Source organism: Protopterus annectens, chromosome 10.part0 (assembly GCF_019279795.1).
Source record: "Protopterus annectens isolate FY-2018-M chromosome 10.part0, PAN1.0, whole genome shotgun sequence".
NCBI classification, from domain to species: domain Eukaryota; kingdom Metazoa; phylum Chordata; order Ceratodontiformes; family Protopteridae; genus Protopterus; species Protopterus annectens.
In genome coordinates this window covers 729,880,231-729,899,148 of record NC_056744.1, presented here as the reverse complement: position 1 = coordinate 729,899,148, position 18,918 = coordinate 729,880,231, and the positions used below count along the sequence as shown (strand labels likewise).

General features: G+C 40.6%; 1 protein-coding gene across 1 annotated transcript in view; it reads left to right on the top strand.

The window, feature by feature from the left end:
- The window catches only part of LOC122813305 (integrin subunit beta 3 binding protein), a 517,597-nt gene that overhangs the window by 470,732 nt on the left and 27,947 nt on the right, over positions 1-18,918 (top strand). Inside the window, exon 6 of the mRNA XM_044085555.1 lies at positions 4,598-4,691. Within this exon, the coding sequence (XP_043941490.1) occupies positions 4,598-4,691 (94 nt within the window). The remainder of the gene's footprint in view (positions 1-4,597; positions 4,692-18,918) is intronic.

Genomic DNA, 18,918 nt, shown 5'->3' with positions numbered 1-18,918 from the left:
GAACGTTCAACCTAGTATGTTTTGGATGCATGCTGCTATGATGAAGGACATTATTCTTCCTCACATTTTTCCTTTACATGGCAGTGGACACCATACATAATGTTGGATGGAGGGTTGGGTTGTATGTGCTGGAAACTTTGAATTTATTGTGTTCTATGTCTCTGTTGCCCGATAGTACTGATAAATTAAGTTTCTTGACATAATGTTTAATGTCTATTAAAGTTCTATTTATATTCAAATGTTGGGAGGGGGCAAAGGTTTGACCTTTAGATAAAACATTCAAAATTATAGGGTCAATGTCAACTGATGAATAGTTAAATATTTTAAAGTCCCCAGTGGAATTTGTCAGAACAATCCGTTCATGGTGTTCTTCAGATGTTGCTATCTCCGTTGGTTGTTCCGTTGCTTGTTCCTCATTCTCTGATGTTGTTTTTGTTTTGGTATAGCACCCATTTGTTTCCCATACTGAAAATTTTGTTTATTTTGGTTGTTACATGAGTCATTCCTTTCAATGTTGTTGATGGTATTATTTAGGCTATGGATGCGTTCACTCCGTCTCAACGGAGTGGTGTTATCTGCATCGTCATTTAAATTGCCTTGAATATTCAAGACATGTCTGTTAACAATGGTAGCCACTACAGGGGTGACCGGCTGGAAGCACGAAAGAACACCAGGTTAGTGAAACTTCACTTTTGGATTAATTGAAATTGCTTGACCAAAGACTCTTAAAACTCAAAAAGCTACAATTGGAAGTAGCATAATTCCAAGAATGCCTATGTTTACAAATAGTACCTAAGGGACTCCGGGTATACCAATACCCAATGGGTTTAGTACCTAATTCTGTTTTTCATAGTGAATTGCTGCAATTTTGTGATCAACAAGGATTCAAATTACTTGAATTAATGATCAAACATTACACCTTGTTTATTGCAACCCTTGTGAGAGATGTGGCTAAATTACAAGACAATATACAGAAAGATATTGATTTTCCTAGATATAAATATGATTATTCTAGGATTTTTACCAGCTTAGATCAACATCTAGAGAAATTAAAAAATACAAAACATAAAAAAATCCAATGAGACTTGTCAGCTTTTCAACAGGGGTTGGCTTATCCACCCCCCTCCACGTTCACAAAACTAGAATATGTTCAGCTATGGTAACAATAATTTAGGTGAAGACAATGTGGCTACCATTGTTAACAGACATGCCTTGAATGTTCAAGGCAATTTAAATGATGCAGATAACACCACTCCATTGAGACGGAGTGAACGTATCCATAGCCTAAATAATACCATCAACAGCAACAACATTGAAAGGAATAACTCGTATAACAACCAAAATAAACAAAATTTTCAGTATGGGAAACAAATGGGTGCTATACCGAAACAAAAACAACATCAGAGAACGAGGAACAAGCAACAGAACAACCAATGGAGACGGTAACATCTGAACAACTCCATGAACCGATTATCCTGACAAATTTTACTGGGGACTTTAAAATATTTAACTATTCATCAGTTGACATTGACCCTATAATTTTGAATGTTTTATCTAAAGGTCAAACCTTTGTCCCCCCCACATTTGAATATAGCTAGAACTTTAATGGACATTAAACATTACGTTAGGAAACTTAATTTATCAGTACTATTAGGCAACAGAAACATAGAAAACAATAAATTCAAAGTTTCCAGCACATACAACCCATCCCTCCATCCAACATTATTTTTGTTCGAAAATGTATGTGAATTAGATTTACGTTCTTTAACTAATGACAAAAACAGTCATCATAGACAAGGTGATTTTTCTTGTACTCCAACTAACTATAATGTCAGTACAGAAGAACAGCAAGCACTTAAAATGCTAAGATCACTAGAAATTTGAATCATCAAACCTGACAAGGGTGGTGGGTTAGTAATCTTAGATCAGGCAGATTATGTGATCTGGATGAAAACTATATTACAAAGTGCAGCTTTTATCAAGGTTTCCCGTAATGAGTTGAATGTTGCCTACAACCGGATTAAGGGTTACTTAAATGATCTCTCTATAGAAGCTAGAATACAGTTAGACTTGTTTAATTACATGTCTATGCCTTTCCCTAGGATTCCGATTATGTTCGGAATCCCGAAAATCCATAAAAGCCTAACCAACCAACCAATGAGACGGTTAATTGATGCAGGTAATTCCATCACATACCCTTGTGCGAAGGTAGTAGATTCAATTTTACAGAAATACCTGCTATTCGAACAAGAAATTTGTAAAGATTCCTGGACTTTTTTAGAAAAGCTGAATAATCTTAAAAATAGTGAGGAAAAGAAATTCTTAACAACAGAGGTTGAGGATCTTTACACCTCTATACCACACCAAGAAGGGGTTGAATGGGTTAGTTTAATGTTAAAATTTAGGGGAGCTTCACTTTCAGAGGTATACTTGGTTGATGTATTATTGCATATAATACTTTCCAATAGTTACTTCCTTTTTGACAATGAATGCTACCTTCAAAAAATTGGAGTAGCTATGGGTTCACCCTGTAGAGCTAGTCTGGTAAATTTCATTTTGGCATACTGGGAGAAAGAGTGTATTTTAATAAATCAGAAATTATGCAAAAAATAGTGTACTACACCCAGTACCTAGATGACATTTTTATTTTAGTCCTAGGTGATCTGGGACAGGCTACTGAATTAGTTAACTATTTTAATAATTCTTCAGATTTCCTGAAGTTTACATTTAATTTCGATGAGAGAACAATCAATTACTTGGATATTAAGCTAAGCAAGGATACCAACAGTAACAGATACCTGGCCAAAATCCATTGGAAAAAGACCTAATCAAATTAATTCTTGCACTTCTCGAGCTGTCACCCTTACCACCAGAAAAGATCAGTGGTGAAGGGACAGCTAGTAAGAGCAGAAAGAATTGTAATATTAGATGACGATTTTGGTTTGGAATGCCAAAATCTTAGTAATCTGTTTTTGAGAAGAGACTATCCTAAGGATTTAGCTGATACACTTGTAGAAGAAGTTAAATATAAAATATCAAAAGGCATATATACTCCTATATTAGGTCCAGGTAAACTTCAGCCCAACATAAACAATGACAACACTAATTCTTCACCAACTCCAGAAAACTCCCAGTTGTCCTACGTTGACAAGATGAAGGAAGCCACAGAATTCAATACAAGTTTAGTGATGACTTTTAATGTCAACTGTTCTATAGTTTCATACATTATTCATAAGAACTGGGACCTTTTGCATAGCAACATTTTTATTATGAATAAAGTAGGAGACAACCCGAAGACAGTATACAGAAGGGGGTGTAATTTGAAAAATTTATTAGAAAGCAAGAAGGACATTATACCTAAATTTCCAGGAATGGTTAAATGTAATATGTGCAAATACTGTAATTTTATAGACGTAGGTAACAATTTTGAAGTTAGAAACAAAATTAATTTTTTTTAAAAATAGGTTCACATGTAATTCAAAACACATTGTTTATTTAGCTAAATGCCAAGCATGTTCAGTTTTCTACATTGGTAAAATGAAGCGCAGACTCTCTGATCATATTTATGAACATATATATGCCATAGATGAACAGAAGACTGATAGTGCAGAATGCTTTGCACTATCTGTTGGGGACACTTTTAAGTTTAAAGCAATTGACCAAGTACGAACAGATGGTAGAGGAGGGCTGTTATCACTAAAACTGGTAGAATTAGAGTTGTATTGGCAACTGCTTTTGAATGCCCACAGCTGCCCTGGCATCAGCATGTGTGCCATCACATTGTCTTCTTAAACTTAAAAGTTTAGAAAGATAGTATTAAATAAAAATACCTTTTGATAGTTTTTTAGTATATACAAGAACAAGTGCTTTGGAGTTACAGTCTTAAGTATTCTTTATGAGTGACATTCAGTTGAATAAGTTAACTCTCAAAGCCTACTTAAATTGTTACAACTTTAAGAATGGCTTGGAGGTTATTTAGTAACCAATTAATTTTTATGAAATTTGATTGGGCTTTTTAAATCACATGTACATTGCTTTTTGTTTTTAAAAGGATTGAATTTCCATTTTTATGTATCTGATGAAGTATGTTATTTAGAACAGACAAAAAGCGCTTAATAAAACTTTCCTACGGAGTGCTGTGGTTTACCGTTTTTTTATCTTATTTTTCCTGTCTGTACATAGTTTTCAGCAGTATTTTCTTTGGTACCTATTTTCTAGCCTTGAAATTTTACATATGCTAGATTTGTAAGGATTTCTAAATTGCATTTACATTTTTGTCTCCCTAAATATTTAGCATTGAAGTAGGCATGTTGTTTTAATGGAAAAATGCACATGAGCTAATATTGGCTATGAAAACTTAATGTAGCAAATGATTACCTGATTGTATTTTTTTACTTTATTGATCCCTGTAAATATATGTATTAAGATTAATCTTCTAAGGGTAAAGTGATAACCTGTACATATTGTTCATATTGGCACATACAGTTTAATAGTGCTGAAAAACAAAAGTTAAATACTTTTTTTAGAATGGATTGCTGTGGACTGGACTTAAAATACTGTCACAAAATGAATGGATTCCATTTTTGTATTCTTTTAGGCTTTGGAGGGTAGCAGAAAGTTGGAGAACATCATTGGTCATTGTGACACAACTAGTGACCTTAGGGCTGAAGTTCAAAGAAGCAAAGGCCTTTGTAAGTTGAACTTTTCTTTGCAAGGTGCATCCAGCTAGGAGCCATTTAATTAGTGGTCTGTCCAAAAAGTGTAGTGCCGTTTTGTGGAATTTATTGTACAAGAAACTATAGAAAGGTGTATTTATAACCTGTTGAATGGAAATACAATTCCACTAATATGTTTTTTTCTTTCAGTATTTATTATCTGCTTTTTAAGTTTTAAATTTGAAATGTAACTTTATATGAATTTCCATTGTGTGTCAGCTCAATGAGACTGGAGTTTCTTAGATGTTTATCATTGATGGAATAACAATAACAAAAAAGGAATGATGTCACCAATAGATGCTGACTTGATATTTTGTCTGTCCAAAAGCAAAGTCTTTGTCAGAACAGTTTGCCTTGCAGTGCATAACAATATAAAATCAGACATCTCATTGAGTCCAAAGGAATAGTCATACTCATTTAGTCAAATACTTAATCTAATCCGACGACATAAAAGCAGTATACCATCATTAAAAGGAATAAGTGAACTGTTAAAAATAACTGGCACATAAAAAGTACTAGTATGAAACACATTTGTTTTGCCATAAAAATAATAATTTTATTTTATAGACATATAGAGCCAAGTTTCTGAACCTAGCCTTCAAATTATGAATACATTTTGAGACCACTTTGGTGCAAAAAAATAATAAAACTAGTCAGAGATGAAAAGGACTGTTGTGAGGGGGAAAGGAAGGGAAACCATGTAATCAATGTGTAATCAATGTGCATTCGAACTATAATAATCATCAGGTTAGTGGAATGAATACAAGAGAAGCAGTCTGTGCCAATCAAAGTCTCCACAATTGGCTGAGAAGGCACAGCAGGGACATTAAATATGTCCAGCTTTTGAAAGTCGACCAGTCAGAGAATAGGGCCAACAGGTGTAATAGAATCACTCCGTCAGAATAGAATAATTTTCACCAGAACAGATGGCATTCCGATTTAAGAGGAAGAGAATGAGGAACCAGAGAAGAGGCTGATGTCAGGACTGACAAACAGCTCTTTCAAGGTACTTAATCTTAGTTCCATTTCCTTCACAAGTGAACAGCCTGACTTTATGTAAGGGAACTTTTCATTTTACAAAGAAGGCAAATTTGTTTGAATTAATTGCTTTAAAATTTTTAGACAATTCAACCGTACATATTTATTAAACAAGTGCATAATCACTGATAATGCAGTTATCAGAAAGCATCAACACCTCCCTTTACACAGATATTGTCTATATTTGAAAGTAGCTGAAAATGTGATATCAGAGTACTTAGTCATTACAAAATGTCTGTTTTAAGAGTTACTATTAGTTTCAAACATGGAAGCAGGCAGAGGAGGTAAGTTAATTATCATGCACGATTAGTTATTATGAATATTGCAGACTGCAACGATAAAATATCAACACTTTGTAATGATTCTACTTGTGAATTAGCATGTAATGGAGATATCCAGACCATTCATAAATACGTTAATCTAAAACTGTTAGAATTGTTGCATACTAAATCTATTAATTTAAATAACCATACTTTTTTTATATTTATGCCATACCTCAAAATTGGAAGATTTTTTTTTGGTGTCCCAGAAATACAAAAAGACAGTTGGGATGCCTTTTTGTGGTCGTTGTTTCAGCCAGTAGGTGAAAGACAGAGCCCTTAGCATTGTATGCAGATGATAGATAAAACTTGCCCGTCTTGTGTAAATGATTCATGGCACTTCTTATCTATCTGAAAGGTGTATGCATTGTATTGCTGAGAGGTACATTTTTGTTAGCTATTTTAGACATAACTTTATACTCATGATAATAAGGAAGAAACAAATATGTTTAGACAGTTGTTGATTAATGTCACAGTTCTCCCTAATAGTGAAATCTATAGTTTGTGGTCTTTGTTGTAACTTATTCTTGCAAACAATTACTTTCTATTTAGTGATTTGTTTTAGCAACGGTTTAAAGGAGTTGCGACTGGGTGCACAGTGGTCCCCTGTTTTGCCAGTCAGTTAACAAGCAAATGGAAAAGAACAGAAAGAATACTTAAGACTCCTTCAGATGAGTGCTTTCTATGCTTGTTTTATAGACTGTCCATTTCTGATCTGGATATTTTCTTAGGACATTTTTTATAATTTTTCGGTGAACTAAACCATGTTAACTTTTATGTACTTGCATCATGGTATTCAGAGATGTTGAGGTGCCACTTGAAAGTGATAACTTCAGTTGTCAAATCTGTACAAAGGCAACATTTGTAAATAATCATGTACAGCTACATGGCAGTGTAAGCACTGGCTATAGGCAATGGTCTCTGTTGATGTGACACCTCCAACCCCATGTACAAAATGGGAAGTGGAGGGTTGATGCCGATGTTGATTCAGCTAGGAGCCATCCAGTTTGTGTTAATAAGAATGTAGATAAGAATCAGCCCATAATGGTTGTCTTGGCTTATATTGGATGATAGTGTTTTTGTAACTGAGCTGAACAGTTTGGAAGAATTGTTCATTGAAAGGCATTACAGCCACTATTAAAAAATAGGAAAAGTGTAGATAAGAACTGACAAGTTTCACTCATAATCTGTTCTCTTGGACTTTCTCTGCAATTGGAGCTATTTTGGCTTCTGCTCTGATGTCCTTATTTCTTCATCTGTCCCATAGTGTGTACCCTACACCCATCTCAGGCACTTCATCTCCATTACCTCTTGCTTCTTCAACTGCTCTGACTTTACTGCCCATTTTTCTGTACCGTACGGTAGTACTGGTCACACCACTGTTTTATATACTTTGTTTTAGCTTCTTTGCCATTCTTCTGTCATACACCACCACTGACACTCTGTGCTAGTTGACTGTAGCCCCTCTAATTCTAGCTTGACCTCCTCTTTGAGACTTCCCTTCTCCTCAACCAATCCTCCCAGATACTTGAAGGAGTTTATCTGTTTCCCCTTCTAACTTAATTCTCAGCTTCTTCTGATTTTCCCAATTTGCTGCCATTACAACTGTCTTTTCTGTACTCAGTTTCATCCCATGTGCCTTCAGTTTTACATTCCGTTCTATTCTTTGCTGAAGTTCTTGTTTAGCGTCTGCCTGTAATGCCACATTGTCTGCATACAGCAACTTTGTGATCTGTTCTCTCTAACCTATTTGATAATGTAGTCCATCACCAGTATGAACAGCAGTGGACTCTGAGCTGAACCCTTATGCACACCCATTCCCACTGGGAACACCTCTGCTTGCCTTTGGGTCCTTGTACATAGCTTGCACAAATTCTGCCAGTGTTTCTGGTACTTCAGACCAGTGCAGAACTGCCCAAATCCATTTACTTGGTACCTTGTCCTATACTTTTTCCAAGTCTAGCAATGCACATTTAAACTGTTTCCTTCATCTCTAGCTCCGTCTCAAATGACTGTCTCACTGCAAACATTGGGTCAGTTGTGCTGCATTGTGATCTGAATCCAAACTACTCATCTCGCATGTTACTTTACGCCTGTGTGTTTATTTATCAAGCACCCTCTCCAGAACTTTCATGCAGTGTGACAGGAGTTTGATAGTTATGTACTGCCCACAGTTGTTGATGTCCCCTTTGTTCTTGTGCACTGGCACTAGCATACTTATTCTCTGGTTATCTGGGATATGCCTGTCTCTCTCTATACTGCTATGTATAGCCTCAGGAGCCATTTCTCCCCTATTTCACTCAACATCTTGATTATACCTGCTGTGACATCTGCTGAGCCTGCTGCTTTCCCTGACTTCATTTTCCTTAGTGCTGTCCTTACTTCTAGAGTGGGCTCCTCTTCCTCTTTCATTGTAGACTGTGTCTGGGGCAGTACAGATTCTGTGTGTTTTTTTTCATTCAGAAGCTGCTGGAAGTACTTCTGTCTTCCAATGATGTCATGTGGACTGATGAGCTGGTTCTTGCTGGTATCCCTTATGAAGGGTGTCTGACCATCTGTCTATCTTTCTGTATTTGCTTTGCAACCTAATAGAGTCTATTTGTGCCATCTACTAAGCCAGCTTCTAGAAGCTGGTAGAGTTTTTTTGATGCCTTGTTCTGTTCTAGTGCAGCTCTTCTTTTATCATCTTTGTTTTCCAACCAGTGTTAATTCTTAGCCTGGTCCTTCTGTACTAGCTCCCATATTTTTCTGCACTCCTACTTTCTTTTGATGACTTCCTGGACTTCTGAATTTCACCGTCACCTTTCTGTATGTACCTTGCTTCCATATGTGGCTCCCACTGGCTCGGCTACATATCTAGTCCTTATACATGAGGTTTTCAGGTGCTGCCATTCTTCAGCTCCACCTAGTTGCTCTTTTTCCTGAGGTGCTAGGGCCCTGAGTAATTCATTGAACTCTTGTGCTTTCTCTCCAGTCAACTTCTAGGTGTTCAGCCTGATCTCTGTTGACCCTAGAGCATTTTCTGACCACTGCTTACAGTTGATTGTGGCAGCCACTGGATTATTCTGCAAGTCAACTTTCACTGGGGATGGCTTTGCGATCACTGATTCTACCCCAATGCTTTCTTTATTAGGAGGAAGTCTACCTGAGTTGCATCATGGCCAATCTTGTATGTGATCTTGTGACAGTCTGTCTTGCTAAAGCATGTGTTGACCATCATCAAGCCATTTGCCAAACATAAGTCTTAGAATGGCCTTTCCTTCTTTATTCCTGTTGCCCCACCCATGTGGACCCAGGCAATCCTCATATCCTGTTCTGTCTGTCGAGATAGGTGCATTCAGGTTACCCATTATCAACACCAATTAATTTTGTCCTCTTTTATCTAGTATGTCCTGCAGCTGCTGTCTGAATGCACTCCTTTCCTCACTATCACAACCCTTGTGTGGGGCATAGGCTGAGCTTGTGAACAGTGTCACATCATAACACTGGAGTCTGATGGCCATGAGTCTGTTACTAATTCTGATGATATCATTCACTGTCTTCTGAAGCCTTTCCCTAACCACAGTTCCCATACCATTTCTAATCTGTCCTTCTCCTGAGTAGTAGAATCTGGATACTAAGTTAAGTGGCTTTGGTGCACTGACTTTCCATCTTGTCTCCTAGATAAATAGGATGTCCAGCCTCATCCTTACAATCATGTCATCTTCTTCCAAGGGGCTTCCTGTCAGTGAACCTACACTGAATGTAACAATCCTTAGTTCCTGTTTGACAGGTTGATTGGTTTTGCATCCAGCTTTCAGAAAACAGAGCTATCCCAGGTAACCCAAGCTGGGCAAATGGACACTGCTAGAGCTGCTTTGAATTGTTTGTCATATTGTATACACAAGTTAGGTCTACCATGGGCAGTATATATTTCTGCCATTCCTGTCTGTAGTGCTTACGTCTTCCAGTTAAACAGCAGCACCATGTACTTGTCATACTGTTTGAAAACACCAAAACCTTTGCCCTCAAAACTCCAGAAATGTTTTTTTTCTTGAGCTTCTTCCCATTGAGCCTGCTCTCTATTAAGACTCCCCCCATCAACCATGCCCATTTGCCCCTCCATCTTGGATATTCCCAGTGAGGATGACAGCTGGTTAGTTGAGGCCATTATACAAACAATCACAGTAGTGATTTGTACCCTTGCCCATCATTCCTTCAGTGAGGGCATATTTATTTAGACCTAACCCTCCCCTACATGAGGGGAATAATGACCCACTTGATTCAGGTGCATGCTCCTGTGCACTCGTAATGAGAGCAACAACTGAAGCAGCTTAGCAGCCAAATGTCACATCACCCAGACCATCTATTGCAACACTGCATCTTTTCCAAGGGATCATACTTTTGTATGGGCCCACCTCTTCTCTTCCAGGATACATATGCCTATTTTCCTCTACCGGGTCTGTCGAGCACCTGAGCCTTTACGTGATCTCGGGTCACTTGGGCAGAGCCCTAAAATCATGTTAGGCCTTTAGTAGTCATACAGATATGCTGCACAACTTTTGTGTACACTGGTTCATAGGTTGGTACTAGGCTATCAGCCCTAGGGCCTATACAAGCCTAGCCATAACAATTCCCTGGCTATTTCTTCCCACATTATTTACTTTCCTGGACCCCTGTCTAGCAGGGCGACTGACGTGATCCCTGGGGTGAATTTCCTTTCTCCCATCCAATCGTCAAGGTTCCTCTTGAAGAGGTCCAAAGAGGCACTCTGCTTGACATGTATGGGCAATCTATTCCAGAGTCTGGGGAGTCTCTGGGTCAGGAACCTATCCCTCCAGCATGTTTTGTTTATTGTGATGACAAGGTTTAGATCCCTGGAGCGTGTAGCTCTGAGGGATTGGGATTTCTTTAAGTGTAGCATATCCAACAGCTCTGGGTTTGACATGGACTTGTATGTTAAGCAGAGATCGCCTCTGAGTAGACGATATGCGACAGAGTATAGCTGGAGTTTTTTAAGGCGGTCAGCGTAGGGCATCTGCTTTAGGCCTATGATTCTTTTAGTGAGGTATTTCTGAGGCCTTTCCAGTTGTTGCAGATGTCTTGAGAGGTACATACCAAATGGGGCATTGTATTCTATAATGGGTCTAATGAGGGATGAGTACAGTGGGACAATGACCTCCTTTTTTCTGGATGAAAAGCCCTTCATGATGAGGTGTGCCACATAGAAGGATTTCCTGACTGTTGTGGCAATGTGGTTATCGAAGGTGAGACCACTGTCCACCTGTGTCCCCAAGTCTCTTATCACACTTTCTGTGTTTAGTGTACTGCCACCTATATGGCAATTCATGGATACATGTTTTTTCCCAAAGGGGATAACAATACATTTCCTGGCATTCAGCTTGTGCCCATGGCTCTGGCACCAAGCATCTGTTTCTGTAAGGCCCTTTTGTAGAGTATCCACATCATTTGGGGATTCAATAATGGCTCCCAGTTTGCAGTCATCTGCGAACTTTGTTAGCCAGAGTCCCTTAGTGTTGACATGTACTTCAGAGAAGTAGATGCCAAACAAGAGCGGCCCCAGGACTGAACCCTGAGGTACTCCACTTGTCTGGAGCTGGATTTGGAGTCGGCTACTTTTACAGTGTGGGTTCTATCAGTAAGCCATTTAGCAACCCATTGGGTGACATGGGGATTAATGCCCAACTTACTAAGTTTATCTATGATTCCAGAGTGGGGGATGGTGTCAAAGGCCTTGGCAAGGTCTAGATAGGCTGTGTGGACCACCTTACCCTTGTCCATGGCTCTGGAGACTGATTCAAAGAAGTCAATCAGGTTCAGGAGACAAGATCGGCCCTTCACAAACCCAAACTGGGTGGGGTCCAGTGTTTGAAGGTTGCCAATGTCTTTGTTTATAAGTTCCATGATAATACGCTCCATGGCCTTGCAGATCAGGCTTGTCAGACTGATGGGATGGTAGTTTCCGGGATCCAAGGTGGATCCCCCCTTGTGGATTGGGATAACTGTAGCTCTGCACCACTCAGTGGGCATGAAACCTGAGGTGAGGCTATGATTAAACATGACACTTAGGTGAGGTGCCAGTTCATATTGTAGTTCATGTAGTACACAGCCCGGGATGTCATCTGGTCCCATGGATGCTGTATTCTTGGCTTTAGAGAGTGCATTTTGTACCTGTGTGGCCGTTATTACGGGAATTTGGCAATCTTCCGGTATTCGGATGGGCCATTTAGGGGGTGAGAGGGGGGTGAAGTTGGCACTGAATCGATCTGCCAGGATATTGGCAATATCCTTCGGATCAGTATATTTAATGCCATTCTGTTTTAGCTCAGAGCAGATCTGAGCATTGCCATTTAGATTCTTGACATAGTTATAGAATGCTTTGTGGTTGTCTTTGGAATCTTTGGCAATTTTATTTTCGTAACTAGCTTTGGAGGATTTTATGAGGCATCTCAGTTTCTTACTGAGGCTAGTAAGGAGTTTTTGCATCCTGGGATTTTCCTCTTTTCTGCAAAAGTTTCTTCCTTTTGTTGTAAAGCTTGTTTATGGCAGGGGACCACCAGATTGGCTTCCTTTTTTTGGATGAGAGCATTTTGGTTCTATTTGGGATGGCACGATTCATGCATGAGTGGATGTGCTCGTACAGTGCCTTAGTATAGGATTCAGCAGTTGAACTTTCAGTTCCCGTCTGCGTGGGTGTCATGAAGTTTGTCACTTCTGACTTGAGTAGCATGAAGTTGGCTTTGGAGAAGTTTTTTATGGTGGTTTCTTTACTGGGGGTGGGGGTGGGATGTGGATGTTAAGGGTGATTAGCTTATGGTCAGACCTGACTAACGAGGGGGTGACCATAGGTATGGAGCATTGATTTCCCATGTTGGTAATGACCAGGTCTAGGATATTGGAGCCCCTGGTTTGACTATGGATTAGTTGATCCAGGGCATTGGAATTGATGAATTCCAAGAACCGTTGCGCAAAGGTGTTGGGACATAAGTAGTTTTCCCAGTTAATGGCAGGGTAGTTGAAATCACCCAGTATTAGGGTGTTTGGTTCTATCTTAATATTTTCCAGTATGTTTAGAAAGGTGTAGTGAGAATCTTGGTGTATGGAGGGGGATCTGTAGCAAGCTACAATTTGGATTGCAGTCTTACCTAGTGTTAGTTGCACTTGGAGAATTTCAGACACATTGTGTTGGCCAACTAGCCTGGTGGTGTGAATATCCTTGGTGAATATTGACACTCCTCCACCTTTAGTGTTTCGGTCCTGGTTTGGTGGCCGAAAAGTGTGGTAAGAGTTGTAGCCTGGTATTGCAGGGGTGCTCTCTGGAGCCTTGAACCAGGTCTCAGTTACTGCACAGATATTGATGTTCTCCATTTTTAGGAGTGCCTCGAGAGAGTGCATTTTGAGGTTTAGACTTCTAGCATTGAGTAGCATTACCTTCAGATTTTGCATGCTTGTACCTGTTACGGTGGTGGTTTTGTCCTTTGAAGTTTGCCTAAAAAAGGCACTATAGGGGTGGCAAGAGCCTTAGCCAGTAACCTGAATCTCAGGGGCAACAGGTGCAGACCATCTCTGGCAAAGCATTGTGGTCGGTCAATCATGTCATCCCAGGCAGACAGATACTGGATCCCCTTTGAATGACACCATAAGCTTAGCCAATTGTTGAAGTCAATCATTTTATCCTTATATTGTGGTATCATTCTGGGCGAAGGCAGGATGCTACTCGGGGCTAGGGTCATACCTGCCTGGGCCACATGATCCGAGAGCTCTTCCATGTCTCTCTTCATGTAGTCCAGGGAGGTACGTCTCAAGTCATTCACTCCAACATGGACAATGACAGAGTCATATTTGTACTTGTTGTGAAGTGACTTGAGTGCATGTGTTATGTGGCGGATCCTGGCACCCGACAGGCAGCTGACTGTAATTTTCTCCTTATTCAACCTGGTGAGAGGGACATCAGTGTGCCGGACTATAGAGTCACCTATGACTAAAGTGTTAGGTACATTGTCTTGCCTTAGGGGCTGTTGCTGGGTGGCACACTGGTGTTGTGAACTATGTGACACATTGGTTGTGATTAGTGTTTGTTTGCGTTTCAGCTTCAGAGGTCTTTGTTGCTTGGGCAGGTTACAGTTAAGGGCCTCTGCATATGTGGATTTAGTGTTGCTATATGTGGGTGTTGGTGGTGTGGGTTTAGAAGGGCTATGTGTTGCTTGAGGTGTAGTGTGGGTGTTAACCTTCTCCTCTTGACTGTTTAGCACAATCCTGGGTGGAGAGAGCTTTGCTTCCATTTTGGTTATGTAAGTGCATCTCTCACAGGTTGTAGTGTTGGGTGGTAGGAGGAGAGGGTTGTCTGTGTACATGAAGCAATTGCTGCATTGCCCCAGTATGCCCAGATTCACCAGGTGGACAGGAGAAATCACCGGAAGCTGACCCTTGGACATGCCTGGTTTGGGGCTTTTTTTTTCTTTGTAAAGTATAGGAGCTGTTTCCTTAGCAAGGTACTTTGCAATTATAGGCTGTTTAGTGCCTACTATTAATTTCTCCTTGTTAACAAGGAGAGTTCAGTGTTTGTATGAGTTTAAGGCTTCCTAGTGCTTTCCAGCAGGTATTAGAGAAAGTGCTAGTCACAGGGATGCTTAAAGGTAAGATTGAAAAGAATGCACTCTGCAGTGTGCACTAGAGAAGTTAGATGTGAAAGTAGGTAACTTGAGTTTTACCTGTTTAAAAAGTTAAGGTTTAGTGGAGAGTTACTATTTTTAAAACAGCAAGATGGATTGAAAGGGTGGTCACTTTTGTATTTTGGTACTATGAAATACTGTAGGATGGCCAATAAATTTAAATAATTGAAGGGGTGGGATTTCAAAAATGATGATTTTGTGATTACTCACATAAGCCAGTGAAAGTAGAGAGAAATGAGATATGTGGTCAGATTAACATAAGAGGTGGGCAACTAGAAAGACAGTGGTATTTAACAAGACAACTTAAATGAGTGGGAGGGCGGGAAAAATTCTGCCTGACTCAGAACAGAGAGAGCTGTGGTCTCTTTTGAAGTTTTAATATGCTGTTAAAACAGAATGCAAGCAAAACACAAGGTAAAGAAAACAAACTACAGCATTCAAAATATAGAAAGGTAATACAATAATACAAAAAATAAAAGCAAACTAACCTTTCCTTCACAGCAAAGTGTAGCAGAGTCTGGATGAGCCTTTCTGGTTTTGTGCTTTTCTGGTATTTAGCATCCAAGTGGATTTTGCTTGGTTGTGTAGCTGAAGAGGGGTAAGGAAAAATATAACATGTTGCAGTTATTTTATGTTCAGTGTTCTGGTATTTGACTTATAGGTTCATAGGTAAGTACTAGGCTATCTGCCCAAGGGCATCTATAAGCCTAGCCAGAATGCGTTTGCTTTCGCCACCCCTTTAGATTAGTTCTGTGTGCCTCGGTCCAGCAGAGCCATTAGTTCCCTGTGCCTCTGTCTAACAGAGCCACTGCAGTGATCCCCGGGGTAAATTTTCTGTTTCCCATCCACTCGTCAAGGTTTCTCTTGAAGAGTGTTAGTGAGGGGCTCTGCCTAATGTAGATTGGAATCCTGTTCCAAAGCATAGGGAGTCACTGGGACAGGAATCTATCCCTTCAGCATGTCCTATTTATCATTGTGGTGAGGTTTAGATCCGTAGAGCATGTGGCTCTTGGGGATTTGTTTGTTTTTTAGGTGGAGCATGTCCATCAATTCTGGGTTGAACATGACCTTGTATGTCAGGCAGAGATCACCTCTGAGTAAGTGGTATGCAACCGAGTACAGCTGGAGTTTCTTCAGTCGGGCTGCATAGGATATATGTTTGAGGCCAGTAATCCTCTTGGTGAGGTACTTCTGTGGTCTTTCCAGCTGTTGCAGGTGTCTTGTAAGGTGCATCCCAAATGGGGCGTTGTACTCTATGATGGTCTGATGAGTAGAGGGGCACAATAACCTCTTTTGTTCTTGATGCGAACCCTTTTGTGATTAGGTGTGCCACATAGAAGGATTTTCTAACCACCTTGGCAATATGATTATCAAAGGAGAGATTACTATCTACTTGGGTCCCCAGATCCCTTATTACATTTTCTGTATTTAGGGGACTACCATGTATGTGGTAGTTCGTGGGTGCTTTGTTTTTTCCAAAGGGGGTGACTATGCACTTTTTGGCATTAAGCTTAAAGCCATGATTTTGACACCAAGTATCCGTTTCCGTGAGACCCTTCTGGAGGATGTCTGTATCAGCTGGAGAGTCAATTATGGCTCCCAGTTTGAAGTTGTCTGCGAACATGGTCAGCCATAGTCCTCCTGTGCTTGCCTGTACCTCTGAGAAGTATATACAGAACAGGAGGGGTCCCAGGACTGAGCCCTGGGGGAATGCCACTTGTAACTGGTTTAGAGTTGGACCTAGAGCCTGCAACTCTCACCGTGTGGGTTCTATCCATGAGCCAATTGGCAACCCATCTCGTGACTTAGGGGCTTATGTTCAGGCTGGTGAGCTTGTCTATAATACCAGAATGGGGAATGCTGTCAAAAGCCTTACGAGGTCTAGGTAGGCTGTGTGGACCTCCTTTCCCTTATCTAAAGCCTTGGTAACGGTCTCAAACAAGTCCATCAGGTTTAGGAGGCATGATCTGCCCTTAACAAAGCCAAACTGGGTAGAGTCCAATGTTTGAAGGTTCCCAATGTCTCTGTTTATGAATTCCATGATGATGTGCTCCATAGCCTAGCAGACCAGGCTAGTCAGGCTTATAGGGTGATAGTTTCCAGGGTCCGTTATGGCTCCACCTTTGTGGAGCGGGATAACTGTTGATGTGAGCCACTCTATGGGTACGTAACCTGTAGAGAGGCTGAGTTTGAACAGTGTGTTTAGGTGAAGGGTTAGTTCATTTTGGAGCTTGTGTAAGACACAGCTTGGGACACCATCTGGTCACATTGAAGCTGTATTTTTGGCTTTGGATAAGGCTGTTTTAACCTATGTGTCAGTGATTGCTGGGGGACTACATTCTTCTGGTATGGTTATGGGCCCTTTAGTGGGTGAGAGGGGGGTGACCTTTGCACTAAACCTGTCTGCCAGAATGTTGGCAATATCAGTCGGTTCAGTGTATTTTGTGACATTCTGCAGTAACTCAGAGAAGATCTGAGAGTTTCCACTTAGGTTCTTGACATAGCTAAAGAATGCTTTGTGGTTATCTTTGGAATCCTTGGCAATTTTTCTTTCAAAGCTAGCCTTTGATGATTTTATGAGGGATCGTAGTTTCTTGCTGGTACTCATCATGGATGTCTTTCCTTCTTGGGATTTTACTCTCTTCTGCACTAGTTTCATCCTTCTGTTGTATAGCTTGTTTATGGCAGGGGTCCACCAGACTGGTTTCCTTTTCTTGGAGGAGTGAGCCTTGGTTTTGCTTGGGATAGCACGATCCATGCATTCTTGCAGGTGCTCATAGAGTGCCTTTGTAAAGGATTCAGCAGCTTGGACAACGTGGCCCTTTAGCATGGGGGCTGTGAACCTTTCCACCTCGGTCTTAAGTAACGTAAAGTTTGCTTTTGAAAAGTTTTTCATGGTGGTTTCCTTGATTGGGGGTGGGGGCGGAATGTGGTTATCCAGAGTGATTAGTCTATGGTCTGATCTAACCAACGACGGTTTGACCTCCGGTGTAGAACACCGGTCACCCATGTTGGTGATGACCAAGTCCAGTATGTTGTCACCTCTGGTGGGGGTGTTGACCAGTTGATCCAGAGTGTTCATGTTTATAAATTCTAGGAAACGTTAGGAAAGGTAGTTAGTACTTGAGTAGTTTCCCCCAGTTAATGTTTGGGTAATTGAAATCACCTAATATTAGGGCATTCGGTAGGACCTTCATATTTTCCAGTGTCTGCAGAAACGTGGAATGGGGGGTCCTGGGTCATGGTGGGTGATCTTTAGCATGCTACAATTTGAATTGCAGTTTTGCCCATTGTTAGTTGCACGTGGATGATCTCTGAGGCATTGTGCTGTGCACTAACCTGGAGGTGTGGGTACCCTTGATGAATATGGATACACCCCCACCTTTTGTGTTTTGGTCTGGGTTCTGTGGCCGAAAAGTATGGTATGAGTTATAGCCTGGTAGTGCTGGGGTGCTCTCTGGAGCTTTAAACCAGGTTTCTGTTACTGCACAGATATCAGTGTTCTCTATACTGAGGTGTACCTCAAGTGCATGCATTTTGAAGTTTAGACTTCTGGCGTTGAGTAGCATTACCCTCAGTTTTTGGTTACTTGTACTATTTACAGTGGTGGGTTTGTCTTTTGAGCCTTGCCTAAAAAAGGCAGTATGGGAGCAGCAAAAGCCTTGGCCAGTATTACAAAGCCTAAGGGTGACAGGTGCAAGCCATCTCTTGTGAAGCAACGTGGCTTATTGAGCATGTCATCCCAGGTGGACAGATACTGGATCCCCTTTGAATGACACCAGAAACTTAGCCAGTTGTTGAAATTGATCATTTTTTCTTTATACTGTGGCATCATTCTTGGTGAGGGCAGTTTCAGGTGTACAGGATGCTACTCAGGGTCAGGGTCATACCGGCCTGGTCTTACGTGATCAGAGAGCTCTTCCATGTCTCTTTTCATGTAGTCCAGGGAGGTGCATCTCAGGTTATTCACACAAACATGGACAATGACAGAGTCGTATTTGTACTTGTTCTGGAGTGACCCGAGTGCTTGTGTTATGTGGCGGATCCTGGTGCCCAACAGGCAGCTAACTGTAACCTTCTCCTTGTCCAGCCTAGTTAGTGGGACATCAGTGTGCCTGACTATAGAGTCACCTATTACTAGTGTGTTGGGTATGTTATTTTGCCTTAAGGGCT